The sequence below is a fragment of the Strix uralensis genome, chromosome 2 (assembly GCF_047716275.1).
Source record: "Strix uralensis isolate ZFMK-TIS-50842 chromosome 2, bStrUra1, whole genome shotgun sequence".
NCBI lineage: Eukaryota > Metazoa > Chordata > Aves > Strigiformes > Strigidae > Strix > Strix uralensis.
Window position 1 is genome coordinate 34,092,276 of NC_133973.1, and position 14,325 is coordinate 34,106,600.

Sequence of the window (14,325 nt, forward strand, 5' to 3'; positions counted from 1 at the left end):
ACTGGTGTGATGCACTGCTTGACTCTATCATCTCCAGAGGGCTTCACACTCAGTTTGAACTGTGCAGCAGCCTTTGGCCTTTTTGCTGACATATCATAAAATAAATAAGTTACTGGAGCAAGGCAGCTGTGAATTACAAAGTGGATATTTCCCCTTATGGGACCATTTACTTTTTAGTGCTGCTGCTGTCTAATATGGTCTACCTAAATTCCTCTTCTATGCAGATTGGCAGCCTTTGGCCGCCTTCAACTGCAAAAATATAGTTGGACTGAAAACTTGTTTTCTCCTTTCACTATGTATAGATGGAAGCTTAGTTCCTTCTGCAAATTAGCATTTTGGTGTAATGTAAAACAGTTGTGTCATTTCTGAGCATGCTGTCTTTTTGCATTTCAGACTTTTTGGGCAGAACAGAGATCCGTGTGGCAGACATTAAGAAGGATCAGGGTTCAAAGGGACCAGTTACAAAGTGTCTCCTTCTGCATGAAGTCCCAACAGGAGAGATAGTCGTCCGACTAGACCTGCAATTGTTCGATGAGCCTTAGGAGGAAAGGGACCAATGTTTTGTTTCAGTCTGAGTTCACTCCAATAGGTGTCTGCAGAAGCTGTCACAAAATCCTTACTGGTGTGGTATGAAACTACTGCTTGCCCTTCACACATAAGAGGGTTATCAAAGCAAACAGGAGCATCTTTGTGCCTTGATAATTCTCACTGAAAAAATGAATCCCAATTTAGTGAGGAGATCTCCCTCGATTTCTCTATGTGGAACTTGACGTTAGTTTCTTGGGTTTATGAAATAACCTCGTTGTTCGTTGTGTTCCAGTCTGAAAGGCTGGCAAACCACATAGGTTGCTGTGCTTGCTCCAGTTACCCTACTCTTTAATTTACATGAAGAAGGCAATGTTGGTATGTTTTGGAGGCTTTCTGCAGGGTTTTCCCCCTTAAGGAATTCTGTGCCTATTGCTCAGCAAAAAGTGGTGTGTAAATGTAATGTGAATGGAAGGAGCAGTTACGCAGTAAGAAGATCTTTGAAGATCTTCATGTTGGTACTGAAAAGACTTAGAAAATAAATAGTCTATATCTATAAACAGAGAAGATTCTATTAACATACCACTTCATGACTCACGTTGCCCCTGAAACCCCTGAAAATAAATTATGTACAGGCTTTCTGCACAGAGATGAATTGCACTCCAGAAGAGTCCATCCACTCGGTACCTTTGGAAGTTGCTGTTTGCTATAGGACTGTAAATGTTCGAACAGTAAGTGAAGGATTAAACGTAGAGCCCTGCTGTATGTTGTGCTATACCACTTCAATACTCCTTTACTACTGCTGCTTGATTGTGTGACTGCAGATGGATGATCTGTTGCCTGCAGCGAGGAAGAAAAAAAAATCCCGGCTCTAGCTCAGGAAGCTAATTTCTACCCCGCAGAGTCTAGTTTGCAAAGCAATCAGTGGTGACCAGTTATCAGGTTGTACCGTGCCTAACTGTGCGACATTGTGTTACTGAGTTCAGGGCAGCAGCATACTGTGGCTCACCAAGGTGTTTGTGGCAAGCCAGGGTGATCGCAGGTTCGGTGGCAGCGATGCTGGATGCGACCGGAAACAGAGCGCTTGTGATGGTGCAGAGTGGGTAACCCCAAAGACTTGTCATCTAGGGGAATACCAGGGCTTATATATCCAGTTAACTCTACCAATACACACATATAGGCCCACATCCAGCAAACTTTCCCTGTTCAGCAAAGCACCCAGCTTTAAGCGTGCACTTACGTCTTGTTTCCCTTGAGCACATGCGTAAGTGCTTTGCTGAGTCTGGACTTGAGAGAGAATAGACCCCTCAGAGTAAAATTCCTCTTTGTTCTGCTTGGATTCATTTTGTTCATGACCTATCATGCATACACTGGTATTTTTGTAAGGACTTTATTTCCGAATGGGAGGTGTCAGCCTGTTTCAGTAGCATGTGAACGTTCTTGTGGAGCCTGATGTTAGGTTTTGGTGTTCCTTGCATGTCCTTTCAGTACTGGTTTCCACCTTTCCTGTATAGGCGGTGTTCTCTAGCACTACAAGTCTTATTGATTTCCATTAGGAAATTAGGATATATTCATAACAGATAGGTAGATACAGTATGGTAATAAGTGTAAACTGTGCTGGGAAGTGTCTGTGTATTATAATTTCCTAAAAGACCACTGTAATGTTTGAAGCAATGGGAAAAAAAATATGTATGTTGGAGGGACAACAAAGTTTACATTTCATACTTTTCAGAATCGCTTTATTATTTATTTATTGAAGATAGTGTAGAATTTTGTATCAGAAATGACAGACATACTTATGTATTTTTTGAAACAAAACAGAGATACACACTTTAGTTAGAAACTTTCAACTGACCACATTTTAGAGGGAGTGTAACTTCCTAGGCATGCATTTGTTTACCACTAACTGGCTGAAAACACAATTAAGAGAACTTTAAGTTTCTATTTTTCAATGTTGTTAAGAAAATTGTTTCAATTAAAATATGTAAATAGTACTAAACCCATGCTTTCCTAATTCCATATCAATACATTTTATTAAATATAATGTATATGAAAATACACATTGTTGTGGTAGGATAAAAAAAGTGATAAAATCTATTAATGGAGTAACATTAAATGTCATTGTCTAACCTTTTATCGCTGTCCTAATTTTACTCAGTAGCTGTAAATATGGTGAACATGCATTTCAGTGTTTTAAAAGTAGCATCACTTTTTTATGGTATCATTTCACCAGCATGAATTACAGTAACAACTAAATAGACAAACAGGACAGAAAAGACCGTGGGTGTAATGCAGAAATCCTGGCCAGGTTTTTGAAGGGAGCCTCAAGGAGCTGCACCTTTCTCTGAGACTCAACTGGTGTCAGAAGTGGGTGACCCTTAGCCACAAGGGCTCCTCTCAGATTGCGACCCTTGTCGTGGGCATGTACGATTGCACCATTTTGGGGAGTTGTAACAGAACTGAGCACCTTCCCGACCACCATCACTTGTGATTTCCCACTTACCCTCGGTGCACAGCAGTGTTTAACTCCTGTTAATGTCAATAGGAGTTACGCAAACATGATGATGATGGTGAAAGACTGGGGTTTGGCTCACGGATATCTAAGGAATCCCTCATAATCGGTCTAATCCTAAAGAGAAAGGCTGTCCTAATCCCTGTGCATCGAGGACAGACGTACATATACCCTTAGAGCCAGCCGACTGTGCATCAGGATGTGGCTATTTTCTCGCTTGCTCACCCGCAGTGCTCTGGAGCACACTGGCACTGTTGGCTTCCCAGGTGGAACTGCTTTTCACCAGGGTTAGCCAGAGGTTCGTAGGAACCCATTGAATCCTGCCTGGTTTTCCCTGTTCAGGAATGCTACAGCCTTGCACATTGCTTTGCATTAACTCCGCGGCTGCGCAGGCCACGGGTTTCTGCTTTTCTACCCACCATAGCTGCGTAGACCTCCTGCTCATCCAGCACTTCATGCTGTAAAAGCTCAGGCCTTTTACTGAAAAAAGGGACTCATTAGCTGTATTCCTACTAGTGCTTTCATAGAGAAAACTGCAAGCTCTCATAGGCTTGTTTAAATACCCTGTGTTCTGAAGCATTTGGGGAAGGGAGAGGTGCACAGCAATACCTAGGAAGTTGGGTATTTCTTTCTGTGTTTTAGAAAGTCAGCTGGCATTACCACAATATATGAAAGTCAAGCCATCCTCTTATGAGTGCCATGTGCTGGCTGTCAGGCCAAACTCTGCTAGTCTGTGCTACCGGTATTGAATACTTATATTTATGTAGACCCTACTTTTCAGATGCTGGTTATTGATCTCTGAATATCTTCATAAAGGAGCACACCTGAACTCACAGGTCCCTTTCCAGCCCCGTCAAGATGTGTGTAAACTGTTCCTAATGTTATGCAAAACAACCACAACAACAACATTGAAGCCAGATAATGCTTGATCACATTTTGGATTGAAAGAGCAGATTCATGCAGATAAGCATCCCCACTAAAATGCAGAGTTTGTAAACCTGTGTATTGTGGAGTTCTGGGACTGGCTGTCTGCATTTGCTTTGGTAAAATTCATTCTTGTAGAGAGGCTAAGTACAAGGTCTCTCCGTTACTTGTCCTTAAAATGAGGCACTGGTGAAGTTGAACTGGTACATGGACCACTGGGACTGGCCCTCAAGACGGGGCTTCATTTCTGCCTTTAAGCAGGCTCTACTTTTTTTGAGAAGACATTTTGCTTAGAAGTAATTCTTCAGCATCAAACTCCTTGGCTGGCAATCAAGCCTCCCTAAAAATAGTACTGTGACTTTTTAATGCATTCACTGCCTTCATTGAAACAGTGGTCTTGCTTTGGATAAACTGGGAGAAAAAAACCCTGAGAGAAGAAAGAGCAAAATCTGCAGCTGTGAGAAAACATGCGATGGAAAAAGTTGCACTGGTAGTTTGGTTTCCAAGCTGTAATTCTGGGAATTACATTTTTCCCATAGGTACATTAATTTTAACAAGGAGAAGAGTGTTTTTCCCTAGTACTTTCTTGGTTTTAAGTCTTATAGTAGAACTGAGTTAATGGGTCAGAAACTGGAAAGGAACAACACCGCTTTTAGGAAGTATTAAAATGGCTTTTGAAAGATGCTGGTAGCTGGGAACAGGCAGAATGTCAGCATCGTTGTGGCTGCAGACAGGACAGGATACTGAAGAGAAAGGAAAAGAATCTTTTTTATTTTGTTTTTTTTGGGGGTGAGGGGAGTCAAATCCACAGTCTCACATCAGAACTTCAATTATCCAGGAGCCCAAGCATCCATAATGTAACAACAGTAATTAATAACAAACCATGTGTTTGTCCTCAGCCTGGGAGAGCCACACTGGATTTAGTGCAGCTCTATTTATGCAGGAGTTTGCATGCACTTTTTTTATAGAAGTGGAACTTTTTGGTGATTGTAACAGCCCTTATACTCCTCTTTCCAGGAACTACCTTCTGAGATACACCTCTGAGGTACAGCAGGCACTGTGTTGTTTCAAGATGCTTTCACAAGGACTTCACAGGCTTGTAAACATTGCTGTCAGGCTCTTTGCTTTCCTGGTGCTATCCAGGCAGCTCTCACGACCACCCAGGAGGTACGCGGGTACGTGCCCTTTCCATACAGGGAATTGGCTGCACCAGCATCAACGTGCCAGTTTTCTATCTCTCAAAGGACTTGTTCCCCCAGCCTACAGTCATATGAGGTATTTGCCAGTAATGCCGTTACACATCAGCGGGGTGGATGTCTGTCCTTTCACCTGTATCCCTCCCCATTTAGGACCTCTCCATCATTGCTCTGATTGCAGTAAGGATCAGCCTGGGCTTGTGATCTGCCTGGAGAGTGTTTTCTCCCTGTGGACAGGAGTCAGCCCTTCAGAGATGCCTCTCAGGGAAACCACCTGAGCTAATTTTCCTCTGTGCTTGGTCAGGTGCAGCTGGAAGTCATTACACGCAGGGCAGGTTCAGCTCTCCCCCTTTCAGGGGTCCAGCCTGCCACCTGAGCACACATCTGTCCCGTCCTTCCCATCAGTGCCAGGCTTTGAGCTCCCGCTGCCCGTGCTGTGAGCCCATAGCCTCTGGTTCATTGCCATTATTGGAGGGTTGAGGCTCATGTTGGAGACCACCCAGGTCCCCTCCAGGCCATGATTTTCTCCACCTGCTGAGCCTGTTGGCTCCCTCCAAGCCTAACACCGGCTGAGTTGTTGCATGAACAAATGCAGCAGGGGACTGGGAAACATATCTCACCTCATCTCGCTGCCTTGCTCTGTTGCAGTCCCATTAGGTTTTTCTTCTGTGTACATGTGGTGAGTAACTGGTGCTTCTGTCCTGTAATTAATTAAGTCTTTTGGAAAGCATCACTTTTTCCTTCCCTTAACCCTAACTCCCAAAGCTCAGCTGTGTGAAGCAGTGCTGGTTTAGGGACCCCTTTCCACATTTCTCCCTCACAGCTCATCTGGCAGCTGCCACCTCTGCCACAGCACTGCAGCCCCTCACTCAGTGAAGCACTTCAGCAGATGTTTAATTCGTGCCCCAATTCAGTGCAAAGGCATATGTAAAGCCAGCCAGGTGTGTACGTGCTTTGCTGGGGACACATGGAGGAATTCAAAATGCTTCAATAATGTAGAACCTACATTATGAAGTTGGTTCAAGCTCTGTAAGGATTGGAAGATTGCAATAGAGCATCAAACAGTCAAGATAAAATACAGAAGTAGTTTATAGTCTTTGCAGAGGGATCTGTCTTCCTTATCTTCCTGAAAGTGGTTTTAGACACTAAACCCTCCAGAATTGTATTTACTGGGCAAATCATAATTCTTATACTTACAGATGACAACACATTTGGAAACACTGTCAAATAAAAAACCACTAGGCTGACCTTGGCCTCGGAAATACCAAGTACCTTGCCAAGTATAGTGCTGGTAGAAAGCCAGTCTGTAAAGCCCTGGGAGGTTGCACACAGCTGGTGAGTTGACCTGGGCACCTTGAAAGACAGAGCATGTCACTGAGCTGACACTAAGCCAAATAACTAATAAATTACAACTTTTTTCTAGATGCACTTAATTATTCTGTATTTTCTCAACATGAGTTTTTATGAGGGAACTTTTTAAATGTTCATTTTACAATTTTTTTACCCTTTAAAAATAAATCACTTTTTGTTACATGTGAGTAGGGTTGGGGGGGAAACATTGTGAGTAATGCAGCTTTTGTAATATTATTAAATACATTTTCAAAACTAAAATGTGACAAGTCCAGACTTTTACTGCAACAGTGGTGTCTAGTTTCATACTGCTCTGCTTGCCACTGTGATATTTCAGTTTATACAAATCCAGCAGCCAAACCCCTTGAAACACAGAAAAGCTGGGAATCAGGTTAAATCACCGTAGCTTTGATGGGTTTGCTCTGTACGTACATTCCACATGTATCCTGGTGTTCGTTTAGCCCCAACACTCTTGTGCTACATACATATTGATGTATCTATAGTTAAATACATGCTTATATATATATGTGATTATTTGTATATATAATATAAAAACACAGCTATGTTGTCATTGTCAAATACTGAGTAAATCTAACAGAAAAGTGTTCATAGGCACCTAGTTTTGTTTGTTCATTTAAATATTTTAAAACAAGGACTGTCCTTGGGAAATTATTTTTCTGTACATAGGAGGACATATTTAGGACCTATTTTAAAAGAATAAAGAACTGCAGTAAGAATATGTTAAACTAGCCTAGTTGCTTGATATAGTTGTCAAAGGCTCTGCTGCGACTGTCATGAATTCCTCGTGCTGCTTGTAAAGCTGCAAAAGTGTCACTAACCCTGGATTTAGTGGTCAGTTCTGGGATCTTAAAGTGTTGGGCAAGTGAAGGGAGCTGGTGCTTCCTCTGAGACCCCTTGTCAGACCCCCAGGCAGCAGCTCCTGCCACCGCAGTGAGCGTAGGTGAAAGGGGAGGGCTGGCATGCAGGGGAGTAGGGGAAAAAGGGAAGAAATAGGGGCAGAGCAGCAGGGTCTCTGAACACCCCCCCCACCCCCCCAAAAAAAACCCAACATGGGTGGGTGTCCATCCAGTGATGGAATGGAAGGGAAATTCCCCCTGGCTGTGGTGGGTGCTCCACGAGAAGGCCCTTACAGTGTAACCTGTTCTTGCCAGGAGGAAGAGGGAAGGTTGGGTGCAGGACCATCGCGCTGGTCCTGGTGCTTGGCCAACTTGCTGCCCCCACTCTCGTTCCCTCTTGCCCCATCTCACTGTGTCTTTCAGGCTCTCCTAGGTTTGTGCCACCACGCTCACCCAGGCCTGAAATGTCACGCTGGGGCGGAGGGACCTGCACCACCCCTCCTGCACCACATGCATCCATTCCACTTAGGCGAGGCCCATGGCAAAGCCACCGCCGCAGGTACATGCTCCCCCAGTGGCATGACAACCCCTAGCCCCCCCGCCATGGTTCTTCCAGAAGGCTCTGGCTTTGTTAACAACTTGTGCAGAGTTACCCTGTTCTAGACCTTAAGTCGCTGAAAAGGAATTTAGATTCAGGCAGCCTTTGCAGATGGTGTAACAGGTAATTTCTACTTCGTGTTGGTAAATTGTTGAAGAAAAACATACCCATGGTATTTTTTTTCAATGTTAATACTTAGAATTGGGGAATCTCCCTCCCCACGGGTGGTGTGTTACTTTTTAGTGCACTTTTTGCTGCCAAACAAATGGTATCAATTAGTTTCCTTTTTTTGGTTTTCCTTAAAAAGGAAGATTGTACTGTCTGTAGTATTCATATGATCCTAAAAAATACAAAGGCATTATAAAATAAGATCTGGTCAAATAGGAGAAAAAGTTACTTTTTTTTATTTCAGAGGAAATAGAATTAATTTGTATTGTCCATTCACATCACATTAACTATTCTACAGTAAAATGTTCATACTGTGAAGCTGGCTTCTTTTGGTTTCTTAAAGCATTCTTAATAGGTATAATGAATAATTATGAATCAGACACCACTGTTTCTCGTAAGAAAATTTCAACTGTACTTTGGTTGCTGCGAATGTGTTGTTTCCTGAGCCACACTTGGTTAAATAATTCTATTTACAGACACAATCCAATTAAGCATAAGTCCTTAAAATGTGTTCGCCTGTGTGAGGAATTGTGCTGCTTCCCAGACTGCAGTCACTGAAGTGGAAACTGCTGATACAGTTTTAGGCTGTGCAATTTGTTTGACACAGATGAGACTGTGGCTGTGCAAGTGAAATTATGCAAGAATAAATCCAGGTTTTTAAAAAGTTTAACTGTGTCCTGTTACATTCTTGAGAAGCACTGAAGAAGAGTGATGTGCCATCACATACCTGAAATAGATCTCCAGATGAGAATTTTTGACAAAAGGAGTACATAGGTATAAGCAAAGTGATAGACCTAGCAGCAGGGAAGTAACTTACCAGCATTTAATGTCTGGCACACGCCATGTTTCATCTCCGTAACGCATTGTTGGCATTTTTTTCAGGTTTGAAAATTGGATAGTTGACCAAATCTATAGTCTGCCAGCCATCAAAAATAAATTACCAAAAACTCATACTGATAAAACCACCCACCCCCGAAAAACCCCCAACAAAGGGCACTTGCTCAATAGGCCAAGTGCCATTACTCAGTGCGTACCACCGCTTCGGCCCAGGCCCCGCCCTGCGGCCAGGCCTGCCAGTGGGTACGCAGCTTGTCAGTGACCACCTGTGGCTCTGCTGCCCGAGAACACAGGAAGTCCCACGCTGATCTCTCCCCTAATTTTTGTTAATAATTACTAAATTTGGCCAGCTGCCCTGAAGGCAATACCCTTGGTATCCTGTTAAGCAGTGGTCCCTTTGTCTAGCTCTGCTCCACTGTCCTGACAGTATCCTGAGCAAAAGCTTTCCCTGGAGACTGACAGCACGTCAGCAGCAGTGACCCCATTTATCAGCTCTGAGAGCATTATTCTCCATTTCCTTCAGAGCACCATTCACCTGCAGTCAGGGTGAGCCAGACTGTCAAGCTGTGTCAGTGGGAACTAAGTGAAACTCACTGCAGCTTCACCATCTTTCACACTCAGTGCCGTTTCCTGAATCAAAATACTTCACACCATCTATTCACGGAGAAATAATTTTATTGTTTCCATCTGACAGATTTCATTGTGAATTACTAGCACAGCTTGCTAGACAGTCTCTTTCATGATTTTGGTGAGTTTCTGGATCTTTGACCTTGTTGACATGTCCACATACTTCTCCCCAATATTGACAATCATGCCACCAAGGATTGATGGATCAGTCTAAAGAAGAAACATTGAACAGAAATTCTATTAGCAAAAATTTGTTAGCCTAGTATATAACTTTTACACTAGTAATAAAAGAAAAAAGCTTTTAAGAGAGACTTTTTAAAGGTAACTTTGCAGTCTCTGTATTCCAAAGTTAAGATTTTAGTAATTAAAGCATCATCAGGTCTACAAGAAAGCACAGAACTATGTAATAGAGCAACTGGATTCAGGAAATTTTTTTTTTTTTTTTTTTTAAAAGATCAGTGAGACAGAAGCCCATCTTAACATGAACCTGATGAAATTTATTTACAAATCAAAAATCCAGACCTTGGTCTCCAGCTTCAAGACCTCTCCCTTAGCCAAGAATCCACTCAGAGCACTTTTTAGCTCAGTAAGGCTGGTATCATCCAAGGGCTGAAAAATATGAACAGAAGATAAGGAAAATGAAGGACTTGAAAACATTCAAATGATTTAACAAGAACCCTCATTTTCTATTCAGATTCTTCTAAAGACAGACACTTGCACCAGGAAGGCAGATTAAGCAGTCTTCTTGAGCAGGAATAACCAAAAAGCAGCACAGAAAGAGCAGTCAGTCACTTTGTGTCCTCCTGGTTTCATAAAACATTGGGTTATTTGTGCACAGATTCCCAGCAAAAGTTCTATGCCGACATCTTCAGATGGCGTCAGGAATCCTTACTTGCTAAAGTAAGCACTCAATGGAAAACCTTGAGATCTGCCTCACAGCAGCGTTCAGGCTATACAAGGAAAGATTAATTTTGCTGCTTCTAACAATTAAGATCATCAGCTTGATTAGAAACACTGTTTCCTGTAAAGCACTGGGCAGTGACTGAGGACACTGGCATCGAGCTCCCGGCCCTGCTGCAGCCTGCAGAGTGCTCCTGGCCAAGGCTGCCTCTCTTCACCGCCACGGAAGAACTCTGCAGCCCTGCGGGAGAGATACTGTGCATCTGTCCTTGCTATCCCTAGAAATCACTTAGATATCAATAAGGTAGAAACAAAAGGGACTTCACCGAAGAGTCGTGGATTTATGTTACTGGCAATTTAAATAAATTCTATTTAATAGCTAATCGTTTGAGAGCCAAAAGAAACCAACATCAACAAAAAGCAGCAAGAAAGCAACTTTATGTATGAAACATTTAGGAAAAACTGTGGAAAGGTTTGCATAGGTTTGTGAGTCCACGTGTCCCTGAAGGCTACCACCTAGACTGACAATCTGTGCTCACCGCCTACAGGGAGCCAGTTCATCTGAAGTGGATCAGACTAGTTAGTCCAGGTAGGCAGTCTGCTGTAGCTGACACACGGGCTATCTATAGATTTACATTCCATATCTCGCTGACCAGCTTCCCGCTCTAACAGACCTGGGCATGGATCCATTAACAAAGAAGTTACTAAGTGCCAGAACCACCATGTCTCCAACCCAACATTTACAGCTCATGGAGACACCATCTTCCCTCTCACCTTCCTGAGCCAGGCTTGCTTGTCTGCTACTTTTTTTAAAAAGTCTTCCTACAGGTTCAGTTAGTCGCTTGTCCTGATCACTGCAGGCGGGGAATTAGGCAGCTGCTCCCCACGAAGCACAGCACCAAGCACCACAGGCATTCTCAGTCCTGTCAGGTACCCGCCTTGCTCTAGCTAAAGGCTCATCTGTTAGTGCTGACCTGATCTGTATGATCCTGATGACAGAAATAAGAACAGGGGCAGCTGTATCTGCAGACCAGGCTGACTTTTATCAGCCACCGGGTTCACACAGAGGAAGGCTGAAATAGGAGGAACGAGTTTAATTTCTGATGAATAATTGTTGAATATCAAAAAACTATTTGCAGAAAGACTTTCATCTTGGTAGAGATGTTTCCTCACTACTCATATAGAAAGTTCTAAAAGTAGAGAGAGCAAAATTAAGCTAAAGAAGTTTGCCTTTTTTACCGCTACCTGTTACGCTCGATCTAGAGGTTCTGAACTCACCTGTGCAGTGGTGACTGTGCACAGCACTTCTCCTCGGTATGCACTCATGATCTTCCCAAAGGCAGAAACAATGTCTGGTGTGTAACGCAGGCGACCATTTTCAGCAAGCAAATCTGGAAGACGCAGATGCATTGAAAGGGTTTAAAGCACCCGCTAGAAGCAGATTTGATTAGCTAACAGTAATAACAGGGAGCCTTTCAGATGTTTTTCTGAAGTCAAATGGTTACTCACTCATCAGGTTGACAGTAATTGGAGACATCTTCTCTTTTGCTAAGGCATCATTCACAGCTTTTTGTTTAACTGTGCTCTTGGTGTGAGGGTTCATAACAACACTGGATAGCTTGGGGTCCTTCAAGAGAGTCTAAGAGGATACACAAACAACGTGATAAAGGCCAGGAGTTTTCCAGGCATTACAAGGCCTAACTGGCCTACCCAAGGCAGGCAACACGGTCATTCCTTGAGTAAGAATGAAGAGGTCTGAAGCGGATGGGAAGTGAAATGGCAGCTCCAAGCGTACCTCATTTACAGTATGGTTCTTTCAGAGCTCATGCTCCTCCCGTATCACTTCCGAGCAGCCTGACGCTGGGGGCGCAGCGCAGGCAGCAGGCCCGCCAGGCCAGCTGCAAGCCGGGGTCTCACAGCTTGCAAGAGCCGAGCCCACCTCAAACCCCCACCGCTCCCAAACCCCCGCGCCAGCGCAGGCTGTGCAACACCTTACCCACACTCGGCTCAGCTCCTTCTCTACCTGGTCCAGCTTCTTCTGCTTGGTGGCGGCGGAGTACAGCGCGGTGGCATAGCGCCCTTCCAGCCCGTACACCTGGATGGGGGGCTGGGGGGGAAGCGAGAGAGCGGGCGGGCGCTGAGAGCCGGCACCCCGCCGGGGGAGCCGGCGGCCACCCGCCGCTGGCCGGCCCCGCCAGTGACCCGCCCCCGTCCCCCCTCACCTTGACCAGCCTGGAGACCGGCCTCGCCGCCGACGTGCTCAGCTGCCGCACCTGCGGGCGCATCACGGGGCCGGGATCGAGACGCGCCCCCCCGCCTCAGGGACGGAGGCGCGCGCCGCTCGAGACCCCGCGCCGGGCGCGGGAGGCGGGTGAGGGAGCGCGCGCGACACACCATTTCCTCCCCCCCCTCCAAAACCCCCCAAGAGCCGCCGCCCCCCCCCCCCCCGCCACTTCACCTTCAGGGAGAACCCCGCCGCCGCCATCTTGCCTGCCCGCCCGCCGCTCGAGGTCACAGCGGAGGCCGGTCCGGTCCCGGCGGTGAGGCAGCCCGCAGGCGCGGCGGCCGCCCCGGCCTCGCCCTCCCCGCCCCGCGGGGCGCACTGGGACAGGTAGTTCTCCGGGAGGGCCCTTCCCGCCGCGCCGCGCGCTGCCTGCCGGGAGCTGTAGTTCCTGAGGGCGGGCAGGCAATGCGGCCCGCGCCTCCCCTCCCGCCTTGCCCGGTGTCGCTCTCCCCAGCGCCCTCAGAGCTGCCTCGCCAGGCCCTGCTGGCAGCTGGGGCGGAAGCCGAGCGCTAAGGCGCCCCAAGCCGCCTGGTCAGCCCAAGGGGTGATGTCCGGCCCCACCGACGGGCTGCGGCGCACCGGCGCTCCTCCCGCGGGAAACGGCTGCTTGGCTCGGGCCCTGGGTGAAGCAAACGGGAGCGGAGCCCCTGGGACTGGAGCTCCAGTTGAAGCGCCCCCCCTCGTTGCCTTTTCTCACACCCTGGTGGTGAAGGTGGCTGTCCTCAGGCAGAGTCCGGTGGTGCGGGGCTCAGGAGAGGACCAGAGTGACCAGGGCAATGGCTCCCCAGGGGGTGTCTCACCCCATAACCCACCACCCTTTCTCACATTCCTGTGTAAGGGTCCTGTAATTCACACAGCCATGCACATCTCTCCGTTCAGATGCACCAGGAGAGCAAGCGGCACATGAGTTCTTCAACAGAGAAAATGCCAGCTGTGCTTTCCTCCCAGACATTTCTGCTGCCCTCTAACACAGTGAAACTACCTCTGAAACGCAACGAGCTATTTCCTCCCCTCGGATAAACTAGATCCAAACGTCTCCTGGGGCAAAGACACAGTCTTCCAGGTAAAGCATAGGGCAGGCAGCTCTGACTTTGTCAGTCTCTGTATGACCTTGAGCAACTCACTCAGGTCCTGCCTACTACTGAACTATCTTGAATGGTTAACCTCTTTCTCTCCCTAGTTCTTCCATCTTTTCTGTAAGAGAAGGTAAACCGCCCGCCTGCTTCGCAGAGCTGTTACCACGTTTGGGTAATTATTTTCTGTGGTGTGAGTAGCTCAGATGGGCGCTGCTATTGAAATACAAAGCATGGCGTTAATGAAAAGCATGCTGCATGAAGCCTGCAGGGCAGACTTCAAGCACTAGATGTTGCTGTTGCTACAAATTGAAAGCGAAATGATCGCTTCAGCTATGTCAAAAACAGAGAATTAGACTAACGCTCTTCAGGAAATACAGTTTACTGTCCCACCAGAAATGACAGTATCACCAACAGGCTTTATTCTGGATGTCGGCGTTTAGTTCCCTCTTCTATCCCTGGCTGCATTTGCTG

At 46.0% G+C, this 14,325-nt stretch overlaps 2 protein-coding genes across 7 annotated transcripts in view; one reads left to right on the plus strand and one right to left on the minus strand.

The window, feature by feature from the left end:
- Window positions 1-8,800, plus strand: part of ITSN1 (intersectin 1) — a 148,398-nt gene extending 139,598 nt beyond the window's left edge. For all 6 annotated transcript variants that reach the window (XM_074858259.1, XM_074858260.1, XM_074858263.1 and 3 more), the window contains one exon: window positions 394-8,800. In XM_074858259.1, the coding sequence (XP_074714360.1) occupies window positions 394-542 (149 nt within the window). In that variant the 3' untranslated portion in view covers window positions 543-8,800. The remainder of the gene's footprint in view (window positions 1-393) is intronic.
- Window positions 8,801-9,624: 824 nt separating this feature from the next.
- Window positions 9,625-13,082, minus strand: ATP5PO (ATP synthase peripheral stalk subunit OSCP). The gene is made up of 7 exons (XM_074858266.1): window positions 12,953-13,082; window positions 12,717-12,767; window positions 12,491-12,601; window positions 12,004-12,133; window positions 11,773-11,885; window positions 10,117-10,203; window positions 9,625-9,804 (listed from the first exon to the last, which is right to left on the minus strand). The coding sequence occupies exons 1-7, from the start codon at window positions 12,977-12,979 to the stop codon at window positions 9,691-9,693; spliced, it is 633 nt and encodes a 210-aa protein (XP_074714367.1). The 5' UTR covers window positions 12,980-13,082; the 3' UTR covers window positions 9,625-9,690.
- Window positions 13,083-14,325: the final 1,243 nt, after the last annotated feature.